The sequence below is a fragment of the Passer montanus genome, unplaced genomic scaffold (genome assembly GCF_014805655.1).
Source record: "Passer montanus isolate IOZ18808 unplaced genomic scaffold, ASM1480565v1 scaffold27, whole genome shotgun sequence".
Lineage (NCBI taxonomy): Eukaryota > Metazoa > Chordata > Aves > Passeriformes > Passeridae > Passer > Passer montanus.
The window spans coordinates 6,039,776-6,065,074 of record NW_024367372.1 but is presented as its reverse complement, the minus strand read 5'-3'; the positions used below and the strand labels follow the sequence as shown (position 1 = coordinate 6,065,074).

At 36.7% G+C, this 25,299-nt stretch overlaps 1 protein-coding gene across 11 annotated transcripts in view; it reads left to right on the top strand.

Annotated features, from left to right (window-relative positions):
* EML1 (EMAP like 1) overlaps nt 1-24,705 on the top strand; it is a 121,481-nt gene extending 96,776 nt beyond the window's left edge. For 10 of the 11 annotated variants that reach the window (XM_039712474.1, XM_039712473.1, XM_039712471.1 and 7 more), the window contains 16 exons: nt 2,563-2,712; nt 3,736-3,805; nt 5,893-6,003; nt 7,732-7,827; nt 8,337-8,471; nt 9,907-10,006; nt 12,111-12,265; nt 13,509-13,634; nt 13,892-14,023; nt 15,305-15,372; nt 16,907-16,995; nt 17,510-17,607; nt 17,733-17,820; nt 18,004-18,099; nt 22,717-22,847; nt 23,139-24,705. In XM_039712474.1, the coding sequence (XP_039568408.1) occupies nt 2,563-2,712; nt 3,736-3,805; nt 5,893-6,003; nt 7,732-7,827; nt 8,337-8,471; nt 9,907-10,006; nt 12,111-12,265; nt 13,509-13,634; nt 13,892-14,023; nt 15,305-15,372; nt 16,907-16,995; nt 17,510-17,607; nt 17,733-17,820; nt 18,004-18,099; nt 22,717-22,847; nt 23,139-23,264 (1,771 nt within the window). In that variant the 3' untranslated portion in view covers nt 23,265-24,705. Of the gene's footprint in view, nt 1-2,530; nt 2,713-3,735; nt 3,806-5,892; nt 6,004-7,731; nt 7,828-8,336; nt 8,472-9,906; nt 10,007-12,110; nt 12,266-13,508; nt 13,635-13,891; nt 14,024-15,304; nt 15,373-16,906; nt 16,996-17,509; nt 17,608-17,732; nt 17,821-18,003; nt 18,100-22,716; nt 22,848-23,138 lie in introns of all 11 variants that reach the window. The other variant, XM_039712481.1, reaches the window with a different exon arrangement.
* The last annotated feature ends 594 nt before the right edge of the window (nt 24,706-25,299 follow it).

Here is a 25,299-nt window from a genome sequence, read left to right as displayed (position 1 = left end):
TGACTGAATATTTGCCAGATGGAATATTATTTTTAGTGTGAATATTCATATGTCCTTCCAGGTGTGTGTCTGTATACCCAGCAGAATCCTATCTAAGGTTGTCTAGGAATAGAAGAGGTGTGAATTAATAAAGCAATCTAACTCACCCTAGATGGTTATTCTAAATGGAACTGAGGAGGAGGTAGTTTTTTCAAAAATACTCTGCTAGCTTCTTCTGTTTCTAATTTATTTGCAATTAATTCCAGTCATGATCCCCATACTTAATATTTATAGCAATGAGTAGGTATATGTAAGGTTTAGAAATACAATTAAAAAATAATTTAAAGAGGGAGAAGGTAATACCCACTTTACAACTGTAAACTGTAACGAGGTGAAGAGAAACTGAGCAGGAGCATAAGATTATTTAAGAAGAAAGATAAATACAGCAGAAAACTAAGAAATACTGCAAGCATTCATTCCAGTTGAGTTGGAGAAGCTGCACTGTTTGATTGGAGGGTAACGGAACTGGAATAGGAAAAAACATCTTTGTAACAAATAAATGAGTCCAGCCGTGGGAGTAGAGCCAGAAATGCTCTATAATGTAAGAATGGGGATATGGAAACAAGATATTGGAGGTGGCGTGGACAAATGGAAAGAAAAGCAGAGTATGATGAGAAACAGCAGGAAGAAAATCTAATGTGTACAGATTTCAGGGCATACCAGAACCATAAAGGGTTGTTACAGTCACATTAGCAGCTGTCTGGGTAAGCTGAAAAAGGTTCACACCTTTGATATATTATCGTATATATTAGGACATGAAGAAACAAAACCACTGAGAGATAAAGTGTGAGGGGGGCTGGAGCAGAGGTGCAAAATCCAAGTGAGAAATCAGGACATCAGGGTGGGAGCAGCAGCCTGCCCAGATCCATTTAAGAGCAACTTACTTGGCAAGCAGGAGGTTTGAAACAAAAACTGCAGGCCAATTGAAAAGAAAAGGTCAAGGTAACACACCCTGAAATGTCAGCTCACCAAATCCAAGTTGAAGACACCAAATCCGAGTGTGGGAAACAGTGAGGAGAAGGAGGGATCAACCCCAGGAGTTTGCATTTGAGAAAAAAGGCTGATAGAAAGGAATGGAGTGTTTGACAACAGCAGTCATGTGAAGGGTTGAATGCAGCATTGTTCCCCACAGGAAGAATAGTAAAGAAAGGAGATTTTCCCTAAAGAATGTAATCTTGGCTATTTTTGTGCACTGAGATTTGTTCCTTCTGCATGTCTGTGTAATGTTCTTCACTTTTTTTAGAAGTTCAATTCCTTACACTAACTTCAGCTGCTGGTTCACTATAAATTTGATTATATGTTGTTGAAACTAGGGAAATATTCTGTTGGCTTCAATTCATAATGCTATCTGGCCTTAGAGAGAAAAATTTCAACAAATAAATAATTGTCCAGCAATCTAGATTAATAACACCAAGCATCACAGACAGATTCAAATTGATAGTAAATTCTTTGTAACTGAAGATATTGTTTGTTTCAATGTCATTGCACTTTAATATCTCAAAAAACTTTGGCTGAGGTATTTCAGTTTATGAAAATAAAAGCTCTATTTCTGAATTTACACTTTTAAGTACCAGCACTAGTTCTATTGCACTTATAGGAAAAAATCAACAAACTGTTTCTTCTAAAATAGGTATTTATATAGATAACTATTGACCTTATTGCTTCAACAATGTTAACATTAGTGTTTTAGTTTGAGTGGGTTATCATTGACCATCCAGATAGAGCACAAGTATCTTGTTTAGATCATGTAATTGGGGTTTCATTATCTGCCCATATGTTTTTCACAGCCAGTTCCTCCATACTGACTGCATTAGAATGCACTTGTGTTTTGCCAAGATTCTGTTTCTTTCTGTTCCCATAAAAAATAAGAAAACCAAAATAGTTGTAGTCCCTAATGACTCTTCAGAAGAATAAAACTACAAAATTTGGCTGATTTAACATTCAGTCTAAATGAGATTATTATTCCACTCATTTCATTGAATTAATTTTATATTCGTATTGATATGAATACCATCAGAACCGGGCCACTGCTTTTTAAATACTACAAAAATAAACTGGAATGGATGATGTAACCCTTTTATGGTTTTTATCCATCTGGCTGGTCATGTCCACGTTAATGAAATGAATCAACCTGCACACATCTGCACACTAATTTTTTTATTTTACTTAGTCAAAAAATGAAAATAGTAAATACACCTGGGACAAAACTAGTATTGCCTTTGTCTGGTACTTAGCAAATTCTAGAGGATGCTAAAGGAATACTACATCTGCAAATTCCCCTATTCTTTGCTATGTATTTTCTGTAGGATACGTAGGTTTTAAAGTCTGTGAAGTGCTTCAGCTCTCTACTGTAGTAAGGGAAAGAGTTCTGAAGGTTGTCAAGTAATAAAGCTGTGCTCGGGCCAAGAGGTGGAGACTCTAGGACAGAGACTACAGACTACAAGGACAGGGAATCCTTTTTTTTTTTGTTTTTAACATTTTTCATCGGTAGATGATGTTATCACAGCTTGACCAACACTGTAGCTATGGCTATAGGGGCCGGGACTGCCGCAGCAATCTCTATCTCCTGCCGACGGGCGAGACCGTGTACTTCATCGCGTCCGTAGTTGTGTTGTTCAACGTCGAGGAGCAGCTTCAGAGACATTACACTGGTCATAATGATGATGTGAAGTGGTAAGGCATCTAATAACAGCTCTTTTTTTCTTCATAAATCAATATTTGAGACAGATCCGCTCATTTTCCTTACTCTTCTTTTAGGATGATTGAACATTATCTTCTTCTTAGAATCTTCTCTTTGCTTTTTTAAAGTAGGGTTGAATTAATGCCCTTCACCAGGGCTTGGGTGCCATGTATAGTTCCTTTAGGTTCAACCTAACCAGCAAAATAGTAATTTCACCTGTGGCCTTCCTGGTAGTCTTCAGGCATGCCGACTCCATAGCAGATAGCCTGTAAACTAGACCTGGTTTGTTTGCTGCCATGCACACATGCCAGATTGGGCTTCAAAGTGATTTAAGTGTGTTGAAAATCGGAGGATACTAGATACCAGCAAATATCAGAATCATTAAACTGAAATCTAAATAAACATATGGTTTATCTTGATGGTATCAGTCTGCTTGTACAGTGTAGGTGAAAAAGAGCACCTGGATTATCTGAGGGGTGAAATGAGTTTGACATCCCTTCTTTAGATTAGGCATTATGAAACACTCATTGTCCCTCAAAGCCAAAAATAGGCCTGATAACCAAATCTGCTTGAATTGTGCGCATGTTTCATAAATTGAATTATGTGTATAATCTGGTTGTTTTACAAGGAGATTTTTAACTTGGACCTGTTCCATCTCATTTCCTTCTTTCAAATTTTCTGTCTCTAGATATTTCAAAGCTATCAGGTTTACTGGAAAGAGGATGCCTTTCTGGTTTGTAAAGCTAAGTGAATTACTGCAACAGTTCATTTCATAGGATACTTGGCCTCTAGAATGGGATGCAAAGCAGATGCAGTGAAAAAAAATGCAGAGGATTTTGAAATACAGGAATGTGATAATTGTTTTGTCAGCTCTGGTTTTATATTCTTAAAAAGTTTACACGTGTGCTGTGTGCTTTATATGGCTAAAATAGGGCTATTTATTACAAGCTCAAGTAATAGCTTGTTGAAATGGATAGTCAATAGATTAAAGTTTGGCCTGTTCTTTTCTTTTGTAGCCTGGCTGTTCATCCTGATAGGATCACTATAGCAACAGGTCAAGTTGCAGGGACATCCAAGGATGGGAAAGTAAGTGGCTTCTTTACTGACGTATAATTTTTTATATTTCATAAGAATATGTTATCAAGAAGATACATGCTGTATTCTTTTCCTGTGGTAATTGGTCTTACGTTTTTGGACTGAACAGAAGCAAAACTTAATTTGAGAGTTCCTATTGCACGCTGTCAATTACCCAATTCCATTATCAAGACTGGTCAATGCTTTCTGGATCCCTGACTTAAATTTGGACCTGGTCTCTGGGTGACATGGAGGGGTAAGGCTGCAAAGGAGACCTGAGAGGGCAGATGGATGTGGAGGAAAAGAGAACATTAAATTGTACAGTACACAATGTCATTTTTTATCACAGCCACCAAAACCAAACTACAAAGAATGGGTTTGGGTTGTTTGCTGAAAAAAAAAAATTTTACTCTTGCCATCATCTAGGCAAGAATATCTTCCTCTCTATTGCCACCTGTATTATTGTAAGCTTAGCTGTAAGCTGGGACTATTTCAACAGAGTAAGATGAACATTGCTGCAAAGAGCTAACAAAAGGGATAAGGAATGGAAACAAGTAGAGGCAGTAAAAACCATGAGGAAAAAGTGACTCAGAAGAGTATGCAGCTGTTGTCACAACCAAACTATTGCAAACTTTTAGGCAGATGCCAAAGAAGAATTTTGGGATAAAATCTGGATTATCAATATGCTGAATACTTTGAGTGTCATGATTTAACCCCAGCAATTAAGTACCACACAGCCACTCATCCTCCCACCCCTCTGTGGGGTGGGGGGGAGAATTGAAAAAGGACAAACTCTGTGGTTTGAAACAAGAATGGTTGTTGTTATTATTATTATTATTATTACATTTTAATTAAATAATAATAACTACAATAATGACAACAAAACGAGATAAAACCCAAGAAAGAAAAGTGATGTACAATGAAATGTCTCACTGACTGATGGCCAGCTTGTGACCTAGCAGCAACTGGCCTCTCCTGGCCAACTCCCCAGTTTATGTACGGGGCATGATATTCTATGGTATGGAATATCCCTGTGGACAGTTCAGATCAGCTGCCTGGACCGTGCTGCCTCCTGGCTTCACATCTGCTCCTCACTCTCAGAGCATGGGAAACTGAAGAATCCCTGACTTAGGGTAAGCACTGCTCAACAACAGCCAAAACATCTGTGTTATCTACATTATTCTCATCCAAAACACAGTACTGCACCAGCTACTCCAAAGAAAATTAACTCTATCCCAGTCAAAACCAGGACAGTGGGAAAAAAAAAAAGGAAATACCAGCTATGCAATATAAGTTTTATATAAAGATAACTTAGCTGAGTAATGTAAATATTAATTTATACTATGTGTTGGAGCTTTTTTTTACTTATCATCATATTTATGAAATAAAACCTAAAAGTTTGACGTCTGTGCTTGAGTGGAATATGGTATATAGGTGTACAGAAGCCACTTACATAACGGAGGCATTGTGCCCCTGGGTTTTTTCAGATACATTTATTCATGTCAGAGGGCGGTTTCGCTGCTGGCGAGCGAGGGGCCCCAGCGCTGCCCGGGGCCGCCCCCTGCTGGCCCTGGGATGTACGGCTGGAATGGTATTTACAGAAAGCAATCTCGTTCTGATTACGGCTGTAAAGAAGAGTTTGAACATAAAGTTATTTTCCCCAGCCATTTTTATAATGTTGAAATTAATTTCACTTAAAAAATTCCTGAGCTTCTTTTCACACCTTAACCTTTTGCATTTACCAGAGTTATTTCAATTGGTACAGTATAAATTCTACCTGGGCTTACCAGTAAATCCCATGTCACAAAGTTATCAACAATTTTCAGTTCATGCCGAGTATCTCAAAGGCCATGAACTTGAGTGAACAAACTGAGATCTCACATACTGTACACTTTGCATAGTCATACTGGTCCGAGGCACAATAATCAGCAAACCATTTCTAATGTATCTGGGCTTACATGGGTGACTCTAGAGAAGTTCTGATAATTTTTATACCTTCAATTGTGATTTTTTTTTTCAGATATGCTCTCATTTTTTCAGATCCTGATGGGTTTTCTCCATCATTGTTTGAGCTGATGTTTTCTATGTCTGTTTCATAGCAATTGCCACCACATGTGCGTGTCTGGGATTCTGTAACTCTGAACACACTTCATGTCATTGGAATGGGGTTTTTTGACCGAGCTGTCACTTGCATTGCTTTTTCTAAATCTGTAAGTAAAGTAAATTAATAGTCATAGTAAAACTGTTTGCTGGAAAGATCTTTGAAATCTTTCAAATTTAGGTGACCAAAACAAACTTCCAAGCTGTCTTTTCTCTCAGGTTTCTCTGTAGAGGAGGAAAGCTTGCAGCCCAGTTGTTTCCAACAGTTTAGGTTGCTATTAAAGTTAACAATATCTCAGCATTCTCAGAGATTTACCATGTACTTAAAATAAACTGCAATTAATTTCTTTGGCAGTTGCAAAAATACTTGTGTACTTGAAATTTCAGCATCCCTACTCTTCTTGAATCATCCTATTCTGTTTCTCCCTGCATAAGAAATTTACTCTCTCTGCACCTTTTAACCCTCTCACTGGGTCAAAATGATTGATGAAAGACTTTTTAAAAATGGAGGCTCCTATCGGAGAATCAAAATCTTTTGCTAAAAAGCAGCAAAGGCATATGGATAAAGGATTGTAAAAAAGTAAAATCCTGTTGTTTTCCTCTTGGCACCATCCTTTGAACTCTAATCTGTCAGAGAGCTAAAAGAAATATTTACATGCTGATGTAGGCAGCATTTGAGTCCCATATGAAAACTTGAGTCTGTGACCTGGCACGTGCAGGCTGCAAAGCCCCCTGTGCACAACAGAATCTGTAAGGAGAGTACGTGGTGGTGTCTGGTTGTCTTGACAGCATTTTTAGATAGGAGAGGACTACCTGGTGTATTCCCTAGGCAAAATTTACTTCAATGAAAGTTTCTACAAACACTTGAAATGCATTGATAATTATGTTCATAGAAAGTAGAAAAGAGAGGGTTGTATTGGGAGAACTAGTTAAGAATACAAAGGTGAAAGCTAACACAGTTTGACATCAACTTTGAAGGATAGATAAAAAGGATTGGTAAGCAAATGCTCTGTAAATACCCCTCTGGAGGGAAATAGATGCATAATAACATAGGAGTACTATTGGCATTTGCCAGAAGACAGCCAGTATTTAATGTTTGCTTTGTGATTTCAGTCGCAGCTTGGCCTGTTCTGAGCATCTTTTCCCATTCAGCAGCAGCACTTCTCTCACTTTAGATGGCCCTCTCTTCAGGTTCCTTAGGCCTGCCTCTGCCCCCCTTCAGGGGTTGCTTCGGCACAATTTTTGTAGTTGTGTCTGACGTGTGGTGGGCCTTAAGGATGAAGAAAGAATGAAGGAATTAGGGTAATTAAGATTAGAAAGAGTGATAAATGTCATAACTATAAAAAAGACACCTGTCAAGAATAAGTTTTCTAATTCCTTACTATGTTTTCTGATTTTGGTCCATTATACCAATATGAAGAATAAAATGGTTTCCTGTATTAACAGACTTCTGAGAAGAAATAATTTGTTTAAATTGCAAAGAAAGAAATCCAGCATAGTTATCATGAAAAGCTTTCTTAATAAAATAGATAACCATGTGTAGTTTGCCTTTGGAATTTCCACTACTTTGTAGTGGAATATTTATAAAGAGATACCTACCACATTCCTGACACTTATCTGCAGTTTGCAGGACTTCCTCTTCTAGGACCTTTTTAGCCATCTTTTTCGATAAAAAATATTATATTTTACAGAGATCTAACTAAAAGTATAACAGTTAAAGTGTAAATATGTGTAAATATCTCCACTTCCACAAAAGTATTTAATTATTTTGAATGTGTATTTATATATTCCTCTTGTTTTTTGGGTGATGCATTAATATTTCCCTTGTTTTGTCTCAGAACGGAGGAAGTAGCCTGTGCTCTGTGGATGACTCCAATGACCATGTGCTTTCAGTGTGGGACTGGCAGAAAGAAGAAAAGCTGGCAGATGTCAAGGTGTTGCAATAAGATATTTTGTACTACTTGCTTGTATGTAGATCTGGTTTCTTGTAATGAAATATCTTTCTGTATTTAACTTTTTGCACCTTTTTAACACTTTCACTGTCTGAAGGCAAGGAACATGAAGAAAGGGAATATTTTCTCTCTGTTAAAATTATCCCAGTAGTTTTGGATTTTTAAAAATTTTGCTGTTGTCATTCTAGAATTGGTTAAAAAATTCTAGGCAGCAATGATAGGAGCATGTGCAATAAAAATGTTCTAAAGTTATCTTTTGCATAGAAATGCTCATTATGTGACATGATTTTTAATGACACATTTTGATACTAACTTATGATAATGTAAAAATTTTTGACTACAATGTATTCCAGTCTATGTTAGTAAATGAATGGCTCAGAATTTTTTTTATATCAGAAGTATCAGTTTACCTAACTAGAGAACCATGTAATATTGTTTTCTTTCATTTGTATTTTAGATTTTGATACAATGTTTTTCTTTTTCCTTCCAAGTGCTCTAATGAGGCTGTATTTGCTGCAGATTTTCACCCTACTGATACAAATATAATAGTTACTTGTGGAAAATCACACCTTTATTTTTGGACACTAGAAGGCAATTCCCTTATTAAAAAGCAAGGATTATTTGAGGTAAAATAAAACATTTCTCTAATTCTATGTTTATAGTAATGATACAGTCATACAGAATAAGGTTTAATAAGGTTTAGTAAATACAAAGAAGTGATCATTATTAAAATCAAAATGTTGCAGAAGCTCAGGTGGCATTCATGGTATGGCACAGAGAACTTTTCCATGGGTAGATCTTCCACACTGAAATTTTGAAATGCAATTACCCATTGTTCCTTGTATTCTTTTTCCTCTGTTCTTTTTGTTACATACCACCACCCTCCCACCCACAACCTGTGCAAAATACAATTACTTTGAAACTCTCTATGATTAACTCAGGTAAAAAAAAAAGAGAGTGTGATGGAGGAGATTTTTATGTTGTGAAAGACCCCATAAAAATACATCTGTATGAATTTTCTTCCCTTTTCCTCTGCTCTGCTCAGACACATGCACATACATCATTCAAATACAGATTGAGCTGGCCACTATTTGGTAAATATCATTTTCATTTCAAGGTTTTGATTTGGTTTTGTTCTGGAATATAGACTAAGCTGCACAGCACTTGATGCACAACTGAGGGATGTTTACAATGGCTGCAGATAACTTCAGTGAGTGCCAGTTAACTGCTTGTGGAGTCGTGGCTCCCAAGGATAGTCAGAACAAATATTTACAATGTCAGTTAATATACTTTGTATGAAATCAGGAGGAGATGATGAGAGAATACATTTAAATTTTGTTGCATTTTATTTTTCATGTATTTTAATGGATTTTTCTCCCTCTTCTGTCTGTGTTGGTCTTGATGATGGTTATAGCTGGAAAGGGGTGGTGGTCCTTGCAAAGAACAGATCTTATTTTGGGAGAGAAAGAGATCATACACATAAGCTGTCAAAAAGGAATATATAATGTCCTTGGAAGCTACCAGTGATGTTTTTGTTCCCTTACACATTTAATTGTTTTGTTGCTATCAATGTCTTAAATGCAGGAGTTTTATTACTGAAACTTGGGCTTCTTTCAAGAGATGATTCCTTAATTCTTACATTATGGCCAAACCCTATAGTAATAATTTTTTTTCTCCTAGAAACTTTGGAGTTAAGAATTATAATAATAAAGAAAGCTTGTTTGAAACTTTGGCAATTTCTAAATACTCAAAGTCCTTGGCATTCTGCAGTAGCTGGGGGATTTGGTTTATCTCAGAGCAGTCCTGGTCATGTGTTACATGTTGGCAGGCTCACTCACTCTGTCCTCAGCTTGCAATTAAAGGGTGCAGGATTGAGCCACAAACCTCAGGTGATGCCCTTGCACAGATTATTCTGTTTAGACTGTAGGAATGTGTTTAACTCTTGTAGATATTTGAGTAATAATAGAGCTGTATAAGACTAAACTAAATTAACCAAATGCATAAAGTTAAAATCCATGGGTTGTGTGTTGCTGTGAGTGTATATTTTTCATAACCACGCAGAAACAAGAGAAGCCAAAGTTTGTCCTGTGTGTGACCTTTTCTGAAAATGGTGATACTATTACAGGAGACTCAAGTGGAAACATTTTGGTTTGGGGGAAAGGTAAGACAAAATTTCACTATTCACTTCCATCTTAATATTAGACTGTGAGTGTAGACTTGAGTGTAGAGCTTCATTTCAAGAAGAATAAATTTTGTTTTATCTTGAGCTCTTTCCCAAGACAAATCCAGCAGATTGAGCCTGCATTCTTTTGTACAAGAAGCTAAAGAATATCTGTACCTAACTGCTAGAGCACCAGATTCTATCAAATGTGTTCCCTGTGGTCAAATACTGAACTACAGAGCTATGCCAGTATGTGGGGCTTTTACTGATGTGAGAGATGCCATGAAAAGTTCTTTCTTTAATCACTGTACCGACAGAGACATTGTTAATGTAATTGATGATCTCCAGTCTCCTATCCTATCCCTCTCTACTTTTTGCAGAAATTATGCCTATTGACACACACTTTTAAAAAAACAACAAATAGCAGTATTTGTTTTCCTAGGAAGTCAAGCTAAAATGCATTCAGATCTAACTGAATTCCTCAGCTTTATTTCAGAAGAACAGATGGATAGGAAGAACTTCTTAAAAAGCATTTTCTAGAAAGAAGAGACCTTTTTTTAGGCAGCAGAAGGCAATGCCTGCCAGAGGGCAAACAGCAGCAACATCCTAAACATGCAGTTAGTGCCTGAGATGCCATGCATAGGGATAAGGAGAATCCCTTAAAGGAGGCCTTATTAGTAAAGGAAGAAGAGATGTGGATGACAGCTTTTTCCTATTTACTCAGTGCTTTCTCCCAAGATACTACTCAAAGGGATAAAAACCCCTGAAAACAATAGAGTGAATCAGTTATACAGTTGAGCCTTACTGAGCTGTTTTTGTAGATTTCTTTTTCAGCCAAGGAATGTCAGCTGATTATCTCCTTGACCAGTACACTGCTGGGGACAGGGGTGTATATGGTGTTTGTAACTTGGCTTCTCATTTATTTCCCTTTCCTTTTTCCTATGGTAATTTAAAGCAAGGCATTTCAACACTTTTCCTTCTAAACTGAGATTAGAAATTGCACTGTCCCATGTTCATTATTGTTATTTTGGACTGCCAGCAGACAAGGGAGTCAGGGGCAGTGCACTGCTCAGGGGCCAGTTTGCTGGTAGACTAATTTCTGCCTAGACTACAAGCAGCCTCTTCTGCCCTTTCACCCAGAAATAAAAGGGAATTCTCTGTGTGCTCAAGATCTCAAATTCTGCCAGCTCTTTAGGGTTGGACAAAAATGTTTTTCTTGTTTTTCTGTCTCAGTACAGTCTACTTGCTCTTCCTTCACTGTTTTTGACTCAGAGCTTTATGTGCAAAAGAGGGCTGTTTCCACCAGGTCAGAGTACCCTTAGCAAAAACTTCTCAATAGAAATCATTTGTGACTGACCCATTATATCCATAGACATGGATGAAGGAAAAGGCAGTTGGTTTTTCCTAACTTTCATCAGCCCCTCACTTGTGCTAAACATCAAGTTAGCCAAGCTTTTATGCAAGGTGCACATTTCAGTAATAGAATCACCAATAATCATTTATTTGTACTTCATACTAGTAATTCTCCAAATTAGAGATACTTAACCTAATGTAGTTGATTTTGACAGTTTTGAGTCTAAGAAGCTACTTGAACAAGCCAAGTTCATCAGTAAATAAGTACAGGCTCCTCTGGAGAATGATCAGCACATTCTGCTAGTAGATATACAAGGACCTCTAGCTTAGTCACATTTTGGTACAGGTTCAGGATCTGGAGGCTGTAGAATATCTTATATCTGGAGGATAAAAGTGACTGGGTTATGGGTTTTTGCTGATAAGTTGTGTAGTGCTAATGCAGGTCAAATGTGAAGTCAAATTATTTTGCCTAAACCCCCTTGAAAGGTTTAAATGAACCTATTTTCTTTTGTTCTTGACCTAGACTAAGTGTGTATATTTTCATTTTTGAGGTGGGTAGAATATATCATAAAATGTACTAATTCAGCCTCTTGTGTGGGCCTGTGTGTTTTGGTCCAATATCCCATGCCCACTGTTATCATTGTTTAATTGCAATCCTTGAGAGATAATAGAGGAATGGAGAAAAAAATGGGAGGAAAGGACTTCTTAAACTGAGCATTTCAGTAGTAATGACTTTTTTTCTTCTATTCAGGTACCAACAGAATAAGCCACGCAGTTCAAGGAGCACACGAGGGTGGAATATTTGCCCTGTGCATGCTGCGAGATGGCACATTGGTATCAGGAGGAGGAAAAGACCGAAAGCTGATATCTTGGAATGGAAACTACCAAAAAATTCACAAAACTGAGGTGATATTGTCTATCTTGAAATTACTCTGCTGCTTAAAATAAAATTCTATTGTCCTCTGAGCATCTTTTTAATATTTTTTTCTTATGGATCTGTATTCTATGGGAAAGCAAATCAGTGGTAAAATACAGTATTTTCATATGAGTTGGAAGGGACCCATCAGGATCATCGAGTCCAACTCCTGGCCCTGCACAGGATAACTCAAATTTTCAGTCCTCAGTTCATTCCTCTGATTACCTATTCATTAACATAATATTTCCTTTCTAAGGTCTGTGGTAACTGGAAAACAAATCTTGTTCATATCTTTCTATATTATTTCTTCCTTTCTTTGCATTTAATAATGTGAGGTAATGTTTAACTTCAGAGTATTACATTATTGAAATGGTTTTATGCATTCCTCTTTCCCAAAATGATGTCAGGACTTTTTTAGGGTTTTAATACTTAAAGTTTTTCATTTATTTATTGGTTGATATTGTTTAAACAAAATTTAAACAAAATTTGAAAATTACTCTAGCTGCTGTGTAGGAACTTAGAAGATTAAAGCAGAATTTGTTTGGACAGAACTACTTTGACTGTTTACATACTGAATGTAAGGGAAGAATCAGCAGAAAATTCTGAGGAAGGGCTTCAACTCCATTATACAATATTAAATAATAAATAATACTACTATATAATTATAATAATATTTAATGTTGCAAATATATATGCAACTGGCATGTCTCTTTTTGTAATTCAGTTTTTAGCACAGTACAAGGGACATGCTTGTTGTGCTGTTTCTAACTGTGGTGTCCTTCTTTTTTCTCTTATTTGTTCATATTCTGGTATTCCTTGTTATTTTACATCTTCCCTTGAACTTTATTTTAGAGATTTGCACTGGCTCTTTCAGAACCCAGGCTGCAATTAAAGAAACATTCATTGCCAGAAATGCTCAGAGTAGAAATGCTTACTGATATCACAGCTGCAATTAAATACTATTGAATTAACACAGCATGAAGGACCCTTTGTGTTTCTTGAAATACTTGGTTTAGCTGAGTATTCCGTAGATAAGAATGTCTTCTCTTGCAGTGTTATAGAAGTTACTGAGCTGATGCAAGTTGTTATAAAGTTTTGCAAGGCAGGCACATGTATTAATTAGTTTCATTTCTTTTCTGAGCAATATTTATTAAAACACATTTACTACATTAAAAATGGCAATACCTGACAAATTTTCTGACTTATCTGTCCTTTTGTCTGTTATGACCACAGATTCCAGAGCAGTTTGGTCCAATAAGAACAGTAGCAGAGGGAAAAGGGGATGTTGTATTAATAGGAACCACCAGAAACTTCGTCCTACAGGGCACACTGTCAGGAGATTTTTTCCCAATTACCCAGGTAAGCTGGATTTTCTTACAAGAGCACTTCTAAGTGTGTAAAAGCAGTAAATATCCTGTTTAAAGTTCATTTTCATTGATATGCATCTGATTTATTATTATTATACTTTCAGCAATAAGAATAATTATAAACATATATGTATCTAGAGCTAACGTATTTTTGAATGTTTTAATATATAGTTTGGTCATTTTAATGCTGTTTAAACATGTTCAGTTTTGATGGCCTGCCCTTGTCTAAAAACATCTCTGCTTGCATAGGGCCACACTGATGAGCTTTGGGGACTTGCAGTCCATTCCTCTAAGCCTCAGTTCTTCACATGTGGACATGACAAACACATTACACTCTGGGATGCAACTACTCACCATCCTATCTGGAACAAGATTATAGAGGTATAAAGTTATTAAATACAGCTCTCCTGTTACAGAAATTCTCTAGTCGTTTTGGTTTTTCTTAAGATTATTGTTTAAAACTACCTTAAAATATTAACTTGAGAGAAAAAAAATAATTTCACGTTAACCTATTTTTGTCATAGAGATCAATGTAAAAGCTTTTTAATGTAGCTATTCTGAGTACAAGTTAGATTAAATGCATTGGTTTATTCAATGAAATATCTTAGCATTTGGTATGAAATTATACTTTAAAATCATCAGGAAATTTTCCTTTCTGGAATGCTGTAGTGTTTTAGAAGCTGTGCCTAGAAATCCTGGATCTCAACAATTCTCTGAAATTTTCTTTAGAGTTAGTAATTCTTTGAAATTAGTCACTAATATTTAATGAGAACCTCCTTTCCACCTAGCCTCTAGGGCTAATAATTACCACTTGCTAAAAATGTCAGCAGGTTTACTGAAAGAGCTACAATGTGATACTGTTTTTAAATACAGAAAATTAAGAGCACAAGCATTTCTATGAGATGGATCACTGGGCTGGGTTTTTTGCTTACATTTTAAAAATATGTTTTAATGAGATGAAGGAAAACAAAACCTATGTTGGTATTTTCTGCTATAACCTGAAAAGTTCTGGACCTCATTCTTTGTAACTGGACAAATATTAGAAAGAAAATGCTTACCTTGTTTTTAGGAATATGTTTAAATTGCAAGAAAAGCACTGGAATTTTACAAAGTAAAATGTTTTAAATTTGCACATCCAAATAAGAAACCCAGTTTATGCCCTTAATCTCCCACTGAGCTGCAGCTTAGCAGGTGCTGGAAAAAGGTTTTGGTGTGTGTAGGAGTTAGGCTTTACCCCTCCTGCAAAGTGCCACATACCTTTGTTGAATAAGGGACCTGTTTGTCCTTCAGACTGTAGGTAAACTGCAGCTTTGAAGCTTAATTCTAAAGTCAGATCTACTTTAAGAAGTTATTTTTATCTCTTATTTCTTTGTGATTTGTTAGAAGCTGCCATTACCAATGTTACTGTTATGAAATCACTTGCCAAATTATTTTTAGAGAGTAAAGAAAATAAAAGAGTGGCCTTGTATAGAGGGAAAATATGTTAATTGGATAATATTTCAATTAGTTAAAAATGCTTTTTTGTCCCCCAAGTTTATATTGAAAGAAAAAAAAATGACCCCTGAAAATCAACAAGGCAAGGCAAATAATTGAATTGTTTATTTGTTATAACTTGCTAACATGGACTGGTAAAAAAGCATGCTTCTTTCTGAAACATTCCAGGATCCAGCACAGTCATCAGGTTTTCATCCTTCAGCATCTGTTGTTGCAGTAGGGACACTAACTGGAAGGTAAGAGGTGCAGAGCTACACCTTGGGCTCCAAAAAACACTGATTTTTCCACCTCACATCCAAGCTCATGTAGATGTATGCAATGACACATCTTCATTCCCTATTGATTTCTATTGAATGTCACAGTGACCTTCTATTGCCGTGCCTTAGTGCCTAGAAACCCTGGGCTTGGGCCAGCACCCTGTGATTGCTGAGTGTTGCATGAGCAAAGAGATGGTTTCTGCCCTGGGAGAGAGACAGTGTAAGATCAGTGGGAGGAGGACATTTAGAGAGGGCAGGAAGTCTAGGTTAGCTGTGAGACCAGGCATGGCAAGTACTGTCACCATACCAGTGACCTAAATGTTAAATCTTTGTGTCCACTGGGAAAAAGAGGAGGCTAAAAGAAGAGGTCTGATGTAGTGGAGGGAGATTTCCTCCATGGCCTTTAGGGCTGCATGGAGGAAATCACATAGAAAAATTCTGTGTGTTGGAAAATGTAGTGAGTGGTTCATGATCCCTAATGCAGTGACAACCCGAGAGGCTTTAAAAAATTTTGGTAAATGTTCCAATGTGCTAGACATAGTGTAAAAATGCACATTAAGAGACTTGTTCTGCCTGCAGAGTGTGAGGGATATACAAGGCAGAGGAAACTGAGGTGCAGGAGAGTATTTTAGGCAGCAGGTTGAGCCCTTGGTGACATCAGTGGCAGCTGCTGGGTTTATCTGTGGTTGTCTCTCACAGGAGGGACTGCCTTTGCCTAACTTCTCCCTCTCCTTTAATGTCACTTGAGGGCAGGCTTGGCTGTTAGTACTGAAAACAGTTCCCGTTCACTGAGAGCATACAGGAAGCTTGTAGGTTATGAGGCAAGCTTATTTCAGATTTTATATCAATCCTAAATAAAAGACTTACTTTTGTTACTGAATGTACTTTATTTGCTAAATAAAGTAAAACAGAAGGAGAAACTTTGAAAGGAATATTCTCTTTGTCTTTAGTAATCTGATGCAAGTATTAAAATGCAAATTTTATCTTTGTCCTTTCTACATGCTTTCACAAACTAATTTTTGGTTCATTAAAATTAATCAATTAAATTAAAGTACTGAAAAAATAATGAATTAATTTACTTTAAAATAAATTAATTCATCTCTTTCTTTTATCTGAAGAGAATGGTCCTGATGTTTGCTTGTGTCTTCCCTTGCTCTAGGATTTAATGCAGCCATCAATTTAAACAGCAGCATAGCATAGAGGAAGGTGTTTAAAGGAGAAGGGACATCACAAGCAATGCTTATTTTATTCTTATGCATGACATATTAAAACATACTAAAATCTGAAGACTGATATTGGGGTCAATGCCCATGCATTTTTACAGTTAAAAAAGATGTGAAAGAAACAATCCTTGTGTTAAAGTAAAAATAGACCAAATTGAGTAGCAGTTGCTGTTTTTCTCTTCTTGGTATAAAACTTATGCTATTTTGACAGAAGAAAAGTTGGTCAAGATTACAGTAGATTTAAATTCCTTATGGAATGATTTATTGGCCTCTTTCTGTGTTTACAACAGGTGGTTTGTGTTTGACACAGAAACAAAAGACTTGGTCACTGTACACACAGATGGAAATGAACAGCTGTCTGTAATGCGTTACTCACCAGGTTTGAGAGCATTTATTTACTGGGAAAAAAAGGCATTGAAATTTTATAATAAATTAGGGGTTGGCTTGTTTTAAAATAAGACCCCTCTTGCCACACTGAAGTTGTAAATAAGTGTGCCATGAAACATTGGCAGGACTTTATGGGTGGTATCTTCAGCTCTGGTTTTGTTTTCCCTCCCTCCCCAACATGTTCAATATGGCTTCGCTGTGAAGAAGGGGGGAAAAAAAAAGACTCAGCTCTGGTTATTGCAGTTGGGTTAGCCCTAAATGGACTATATCTGCTTCCAAAAATGTCATGTGTTTTTAACAGTAATGTAAAATTGCTGTTTTGTTGTCTTGATAGATACATCAATATGCAACTAAAAAATTAAAAATATAATTTCATTTATTAATTTTTCAGTATCAAGGTCTTTAAGAACAGTTCCTCTTGTCTGTGACTTTTCAGAGAAACTTTTCAAAATTAGCCTAAGTTCTTTCTTACAGGAATAATTGCAGTTTCCCTTGTGTGTTTATAGATGGAAACTTCTTGGCAATAGGTTCCCATGACAACTGTATTTATATATATGGTGTAAGTGAAAATGGAAGGAAGTACACTAGAATTGGCAAATGTTCAGTAAGTAACCTTTTTTGTCCTGGTTCAGTATCAACACCCAAAGTGTATTTTGTGGCACTGTATTAATACTGTCACATTGTGGCACACTGTTAGTGGAGTTAATACAATATGTTTTCTCTTTGTAGGGTCATTCCAGCTTCATTACTCATCTGGATTGGTCTGTTAATTCACAATATCTTGTGTCTAATTCAGGAGACTATGAAATCTTATACTGTGAGTAAGAATTATATTTAGTCCTTTTGTGCAAAGTTCAGGCAGTCTAACACAGATTTAAAATTTAAATGAGACCATATAACTGCCAAGATCAACCATATGTTTTAATTCATCTGGTGTAATCAGAAATCTATACAATTTGAGAATTAAATATGTTGTTATGTGGGTTTTTTTCTTTTCTAGGGATCCCCTCTGCTTGTAAACAAGTTGTGAGTGTTGAAACAACTAGGGATATAGAATGGGCCACTTACACCTGTACTTTAGGATTCCATGTTTTTGGTAAGTATATTTCCTCTTAAAAGCTCTTACCATTCTTCATATTAACAAACACTTGGAATGCCAACTTTTGCTTATGAAACATGACTATTCATAATTCAGGGAAAAATACAGAACTTCTGTTATGCCATTTTTATTACAATCTGTCTTCTTATTTCAATCCAGAAAGACTCTGATTTAATATTCTTGCTAGCTTCAAGTACAAATATCATATTACAACATAAGTGGGAGATAAGGAAAAAATCACATACTCCCTTTCTGTTACAGTATTGCAGCTTCTCATAATGTTTAATTTAAAGTACCAGTTCTGTGAAATTGTCATGTATTTAGGCAGTTACTGGGTTGAATCCCCTTACCAGAACTGGTTTTATTTGCTCTGGTTACTGTGCAAACACAAAATCTATGATAGTGTCCTTTATTAAGAACTTATCATGTATTGTGATACAGTCTGTAGCAATTAAATTGAGTGGAAGAAATTAAAAAAATAAAAACATAACAAAATCCAATGGTTTGTTTCCATGGGACTTCTCTTTTGACAGTTTTGAAGGATCCACTTTCCCCAATGCAGTCTGAAGCTTTGTACTCATTCTACAATATGTGCAGACTGGACAGATGGTTACAAACACTGAGTACAAAAAGCTTCAAATTCTTGAGTCCTGAAGAGGAAATAGGAAGCCATGGTAGAAGTTCAGAGAAGAGTCTAGTTTAGTAAAAGTGGTAAACAAGGAATATTTGTACCCGTGTTTCAAGTACAATAGATTGCAGTGATATATTTGAAGGCAGACAGAAAGGGCATGGCTTCAATTTTCAAGGGCCTGAAAATGCTATGGCAGTAGCAGAATGCTGAGAAAACATGTTCAAATTTTCTATCATTTAGCTGACAAGCAGTGTTTGGATAGCACTTGGATATCACAGCACACAGATTTAGTAAAAGCAGAAAATCCTGGAAGATTTGCTGCATGTTGACATGATGTATTTTTTATTTAAGGGATAGAGACCCTTATAGAACTATTAAAATATTTCTGGGGTTTGAGTACACCTTACACATAGTTACAATGCTACAAAGTCCTTGCATTTAGCATCACAGGTTCAGATACTCTGAGATACTAAATACTTTATGTGAGGGTTCCTGGTTTTTCAGTTCAGATTCCTGCAAAATACAGTGTTAGTGTTAGAATCTGGGGCTGCTTTTGATGCACAGAAAGTCAGAGGAGAGAGGCATGTCACACTTGAGAGGGAATCTCCCTCCCTCTTGCAAGAGATCAGCTTTTTGAGCCAGACCATGGGACAAAATAATCTACTGAGGGGGGAGGAGACATGACACTGCTACAGCTGAAGTGTTACAAAACCCAATGGTTTTAAAAATATTTCTTTAGTAAAAGACTTACTACAATTTGATGACAAACCCTGCTTTCAGTAGGGAAGGAGTAGTTTGGAAAGTTGAAATAAGTCAGGTATTTTCGAAGTATTTGAGTCTGATGAACCTTGTTGTATCTGTAAAAACAACTGGTTAGTGTCAACTTGAGACCATTAGTATTTATTTTCAACACCTCACAGAGAACAGGCGAAGTACTGAAAAACTGGAGAATTAAAGCAATATCTGCAGGATCATATACATACCTTCAGAGCCCATAGAGAGAGGCTAAAGTGCAAAGTGAGTGGCTAGAATCATAAATTGAAGAAGTACATAGATTATGAGTTGGAAAGCAGTCCGTTTTTATTTGAAGTCAATCAGTATTTAGGGCCTCAGAGCAGTCAGTTAGAGCAGTCTTCACATGCTTGCTAGGATGGCCTTACTGCACACAGAAGCAGCAATCACAGCATCCAGGATGTGTGGCTTCTAGTATATTGATTTTTCAGTAGCTATGGCTGACTGAAACTAGGGATATTTTCTCTCTCTGGTAGAACCACATAAAAATCCCAAAGTATGCATAGAACCCACAGCTCAGCATAACCAATGCAGGGGGAAAAGGCAACTCTGGTCCCTTGAACGCCTGTCTTTGAGCATGGGAACAGATTAGTCAGTCTGGAAGTGTTTAGAGATGATTCAGCTGAAAGTCAATAGCATGTAAAGAAGTGTGCTTGATGGAGGATATTTTAGTGATACAAACACATAAATGTGAAGGAGCAAAGACTTTAAAACACTTACTGATCTATAACCTCTTTCAAAAGCCATGTGCTGCTGGATACACAAGTAAGGTACCAGTTCATAGCACATGCCAGTTTTGTAAAAAATAGTGTTTGAGGTGAAGAACAGGAACAGAAGAAATCTAAGACACTGTACAAAGCCTGACAACATTGCAAGCAAAGCAGAGCTGAGACTGGTTGGGTTCAAAACTGACTAGAACACTGTAAATGGAATATTATGTTTCAATATCTTTATTAATAGCATGCACGATACATCAGCATGTAAAGTTTGTAGATGGTGTAAAGCTGCAGGATTAGCAAGTTGTCTTGAGAAACAGAGGAGTGGTGTGAAAAAAGGAAGGAATTCAACAGAGTCAAAGAGGAGGCTCCCCACTAGAATGGCGGAACCCAGTTGTACAAATGCAGAACAATGAGAGCAGATCTGCACAGAAAGATCAGATTACTTTTGCATATGAATTGAACATGAGTCAACAGCATTATGCTGTTGTAGGAAAGGCAGATACATTAGTGGGATGTGTAATGAAAAGGATGACATGCAAAATGTGAAGCAGTCATCCATTTATCTGTATCAGCTTCAGTCACAGCTGGAATGGCTGCTTCTGGTTTTTGCACATTGGACCAACAGATAATGTGATGACTAGCAAGAATAATTAATTATCCATCTAAATATTGTTCTGGGAGAAGAGATGTAATGAGTGACTTTTAGAGAAGAGGAAGAAAAAATAGCATGGCGTCAGTCTTCAAATAAGAGAAAGGAAATGGTCTCTTTTACAGGTCTGCAGAGGATGGGAAAAAATAAGGACTACTTTTTCAGCAAGGGGGATTCAATTTGCATATCCACAAAAACTGAGTGAAGTACTGGGATAAATTTTGAAAGAACCAAGAGATTCAAAGAAAAATCCTGCTATTATCCTTTCCCCATTTCAAAATGGTTTCTTTAACCATTTCCTTCAGGGGTATTTATCCTTCAGGGGTTATATATTCATCTTCTCATAGTGACCACTTGGGAAGACTCCTGCCTCTTTTCAGCTAGTATTTGATATTCATATAGCCTCCTTCTTGTCAAAACAGATATTTTAAAAAGCTTTTCTGTGTCTTTGTTCTATATATTCATAATTCCAGGAGTAGCAGTTATTGTGTTTCTTTGCAGCTTCCGTTTCTTTGGGCCTCTTTTACTATCCCTGATCTAGCAATGTGGTGTTTCCATACACATCAGGAAAGTTAAGAGCAGTCTACAAATCAGACTTTGCATTTTATTTACAGCAATTTGTAATTCCTTATGAAGACATGGAATAACCTCGTAGTGAATTGCTGTGCAGTGGTACAAAGGCTGGATTTGGGAAGAACCCCAGTGACTGAGGATAGCTGTTCCCACAGTGCATGGCAAATGCCTGCTGTGGGGTTAGAAGTATCCCAAAGAAGGAAGAACTGGAGTGGGCCTTGGGAGTTCTAGAGGAGCAGGAACCTCTCACCCTGACCTGCAGCAGCAGCAGAGGAAGAGTGTGCCCTCAAGTGGGCAGGGCTGCAGGGGCACACGGCAGAGGATGGGTGACACAGGGACAGCACTGAAAGTCACAGAGCCAAGACACAGCAGGAGTTTTGCCAAATCATGATGGCAGAACACGCAGTATAACTGAAGATGACAGTGGTCTCTGAAAGCTTGGTGCCCTTTATGTTGAGGAGGGATTAGATAAAATCTAAATTAGAAAATTATAACTAAAACAAGTCTGCAGTACTGCATACAAAACCCTGAAATTTCAATAACTGGGTGGATTTTAGTAAAATTGCAATTTCTTACAGGCAAGTATTCAGATGTGGTGCACAGATTTGGTCTCTGCACTGTTTACCTTACAGTTTGATTTTAGGACACTACTTCATGCAAGAATAGCAAAGATTCCAGTATATGGGGAAGGAAGAGAAGTACTTACAGTAGAACAACAGCATTCAAAAACCTTGTAGTAGGTTCACTTCCTTTTCAAGGGATCTGTTAATTAATAAATAGTCATTTAAACTACAGAATGTCTTTTTTCATAGACTTGAGACCTCAGTAATATAAAGAAATTACTTTTGGATCATACTGTAGTCTAAAAAACACACCCATGTAATATCAAAAAAGTGTGTTATACACAAAGAAAAGGGAAAATAAAAGCAGTAACTGTTACTTTTCCACATAACCGTATGAAAATTCTTTCAGGCTCAGACACATAACTGTAATTCAGCAGAATGCATCTTCTCAGAGTACAAAGCACTTTGCTGACTAGAGGGAATAAAGTGCTTTTTATGTTCTTGATTACCTATTAGGATCTGAACTTTAGCTGGTATGGAAGTACACATTCTGACTCAGATGCAGTTATTTTTGTAGGTTTTTCTTTTCCTTAAACAAGTCATCCTTTATTAATATTTTAACAGAAACTTAGGGTGTCATTTTTTTTTCCTTTATAAAAGCCTTTAATTAGTCCCTCTGTGTTTCAGGTGTATGGCCTGAAGGTTCAGATGGCACAGATATCAACGCTGTCTGTCGATCCCATGGGAGAAAACTGCTATCAACAGGAGATGATTTTGGCAAAGTACATCTCTTCTCATATCCATGCTCACAATTTAGGGTAAGGTATTTCCCAGAAATTTTCTCTTGTAGTTTGAACAAATGCATTAAATGTTGTTTTCTTATGAACAAAAAAAAACCCCAAAACACATCAGAACAGGAAGAATGGGAGTATTTATATATCTAAGGGATTTATTTAAAGTTGATTGAGACAACAATTAAATTTAAAAGTTAATTTAATAATAAAATACTTGAAGAGAATTATGTGATGCCTTGGTTTCATTGTTGCCTGAATGTTCTAATGAGATGCTTTTATGACAGCTGCTATTCTCACTACTGTGGTGTTTTCTAGGCCCCAAGCCATGTGTACGGTGGACATAGTAGTCATGTAACTAATGTAGATTTTCTCTGTGAAGACACCCACCTCATCTCCACAGGAGGAAAGGACACAAGTATTATGCAGTGGCGAGTCATTTAAAGGAAACATCAGCATGAACATACACAGTTGAGTCGACCATGCACAGAACTTATGTATAAACTGTATATTTAAAACTTAACGGTATGTTTGCAGTTTAGCCTGGTCACTGTGATTTTTGTTTAAAAAATTCTTACAAACCTCAGGAAAATTAAGCCCTGTGCTGGTTACCTTACTCAGTCTAGTATTTTTTTTTTCATTGTGTCACACCTTAAGATTGATCGTTCTCTGTTGTACAATATACAATGCAGTACAAGTTTAATATAAGAAATGTGGCTTGACAGTTTGCAATACAGTGGTATCAGCAGAATGTGACTATCTTAAATGTTTTCTATAAACACTGCTAAACTGGTCACAAAAATGCCTTTCAAAGACTGTATATATGTGCTTATTCGTTTCACTATCTACACTTTGTACTATATATCTACTTATATAGAAAAATCTATGACAATGTCAAGGTACTGAACTCTTTCTGCTGGAGGCTGATGAATAGATACAAAAAGTACAAACTGCAATGTAAGTTGCAAAATTAGTAAGATGCAAAAATTAGTGTTCTAGACCTGACAATGTGAATGCTGGTAAATTTGCATTCTCTTGGTAACAGCACACTGTGGGTGTCACCCATGAGGAGTTATGTTCCTTTTCCAATGAATCAGCAGGCTTTGTCCCAGTTTGATATGAATTTCTCAGCAGGGCTTACAGATGTCTGTGTGGTTCAGGTAGTCCATATGAGTTTAAATTAAAAATCTTTTTACTTGTATATGAAAGATTTCTTTTTGAAAACAAACCAATAAAGCTTGGCCACATCCCCATTATTGGCTCATATATTTAACTAATATGTATATTAATCAGCATGATGCTATATTGTACATGTATAAGATTTTAGCAGTTCATAACAAATGGTAAGGCCATCTAGCTTTACTTTTTTATGCTTATGGATACTGTATATTTGTATTTTAAGACCAAGTAGACCAAGTCTAAAAATATCTTTTTAAGTGTATCATAAACCTGCAGAGGGTAAAGGAAGACTTGGAAGCCTACATGAAATATTAATGTGTAACTTCTGGCCCCTGTGTTTTGTGCATGGATGGGTATTTATAGTATGAAATAAGATTGTGTTTTGCAATGAAGTAACAGTGGAGGTGGTATAAAATGGTTAAGAAGGCCTTACCAATGTTGATTGTGACACAGATTGAAATGTATTGTTTACTATGAGGAATGTATCTGAAGAATTTTAAAAGAAGAGTTCTAAATGGACTCAAAAAAAGTAAATTAAAATTTTGCTTGTAACGGACAGTAAATGTTAATTCTCTGAACTCTAAAGCACTGGTTGTTTAGAGTGATTTAAATGAAATTGAATCAATAAATTTTGAAACTTTTTTATTACATCTCCAACCTCCTACACTGAAAGTGCAGGACACCAATAAACATGTATTAAAGTCAATTCTCAGTGCATTCTTCTTGTTTAGTAAGGTGTCTTTGTTTAAGCATGATAAAGAGACAGGCTTTTAGTAAACAACACACATTTGTGATTTCTCAGCTAGAGATGCATTTGAAAATATTTGGCAGTAAAATCTAGATTTTGGGGTACATCATTTTATATGTGCCCATGACCCTGAGAACAAAGTGACAAGACATACCTGGAGAGTGAAACTCCAGCTTTGCAGCAGGAAGGATACCCCACATGCTCTCACCTGCAAACTGCCTTGGTCCTGCCTCCCAGTACACATCTCCTCTTTCTAGGTACTCAGCTGGTGGAATGTTGTTCCACTGCTCAGATTCATGCTCATGGCAAGAGCTCCTGACAATTTCTGTGTGAGGGACATGTCCTCAGACAAGACCTTTGAAGGCCATGGTTTCAGGGTCTCTTTAACCTCCAGTTACCTGGTGCTGTCACTGAAGGCAGAGGTCTTGATCCTGGCTGGTTACTCTGATCCTGTGCAGCAGCACAAGTTATTGTGGCCATAAGCAGAACGCAGCTGGAACACAACAGTTAATGCAGACAAAAAACCTGTTTCCTCAGCTTCTGATCTAGCTG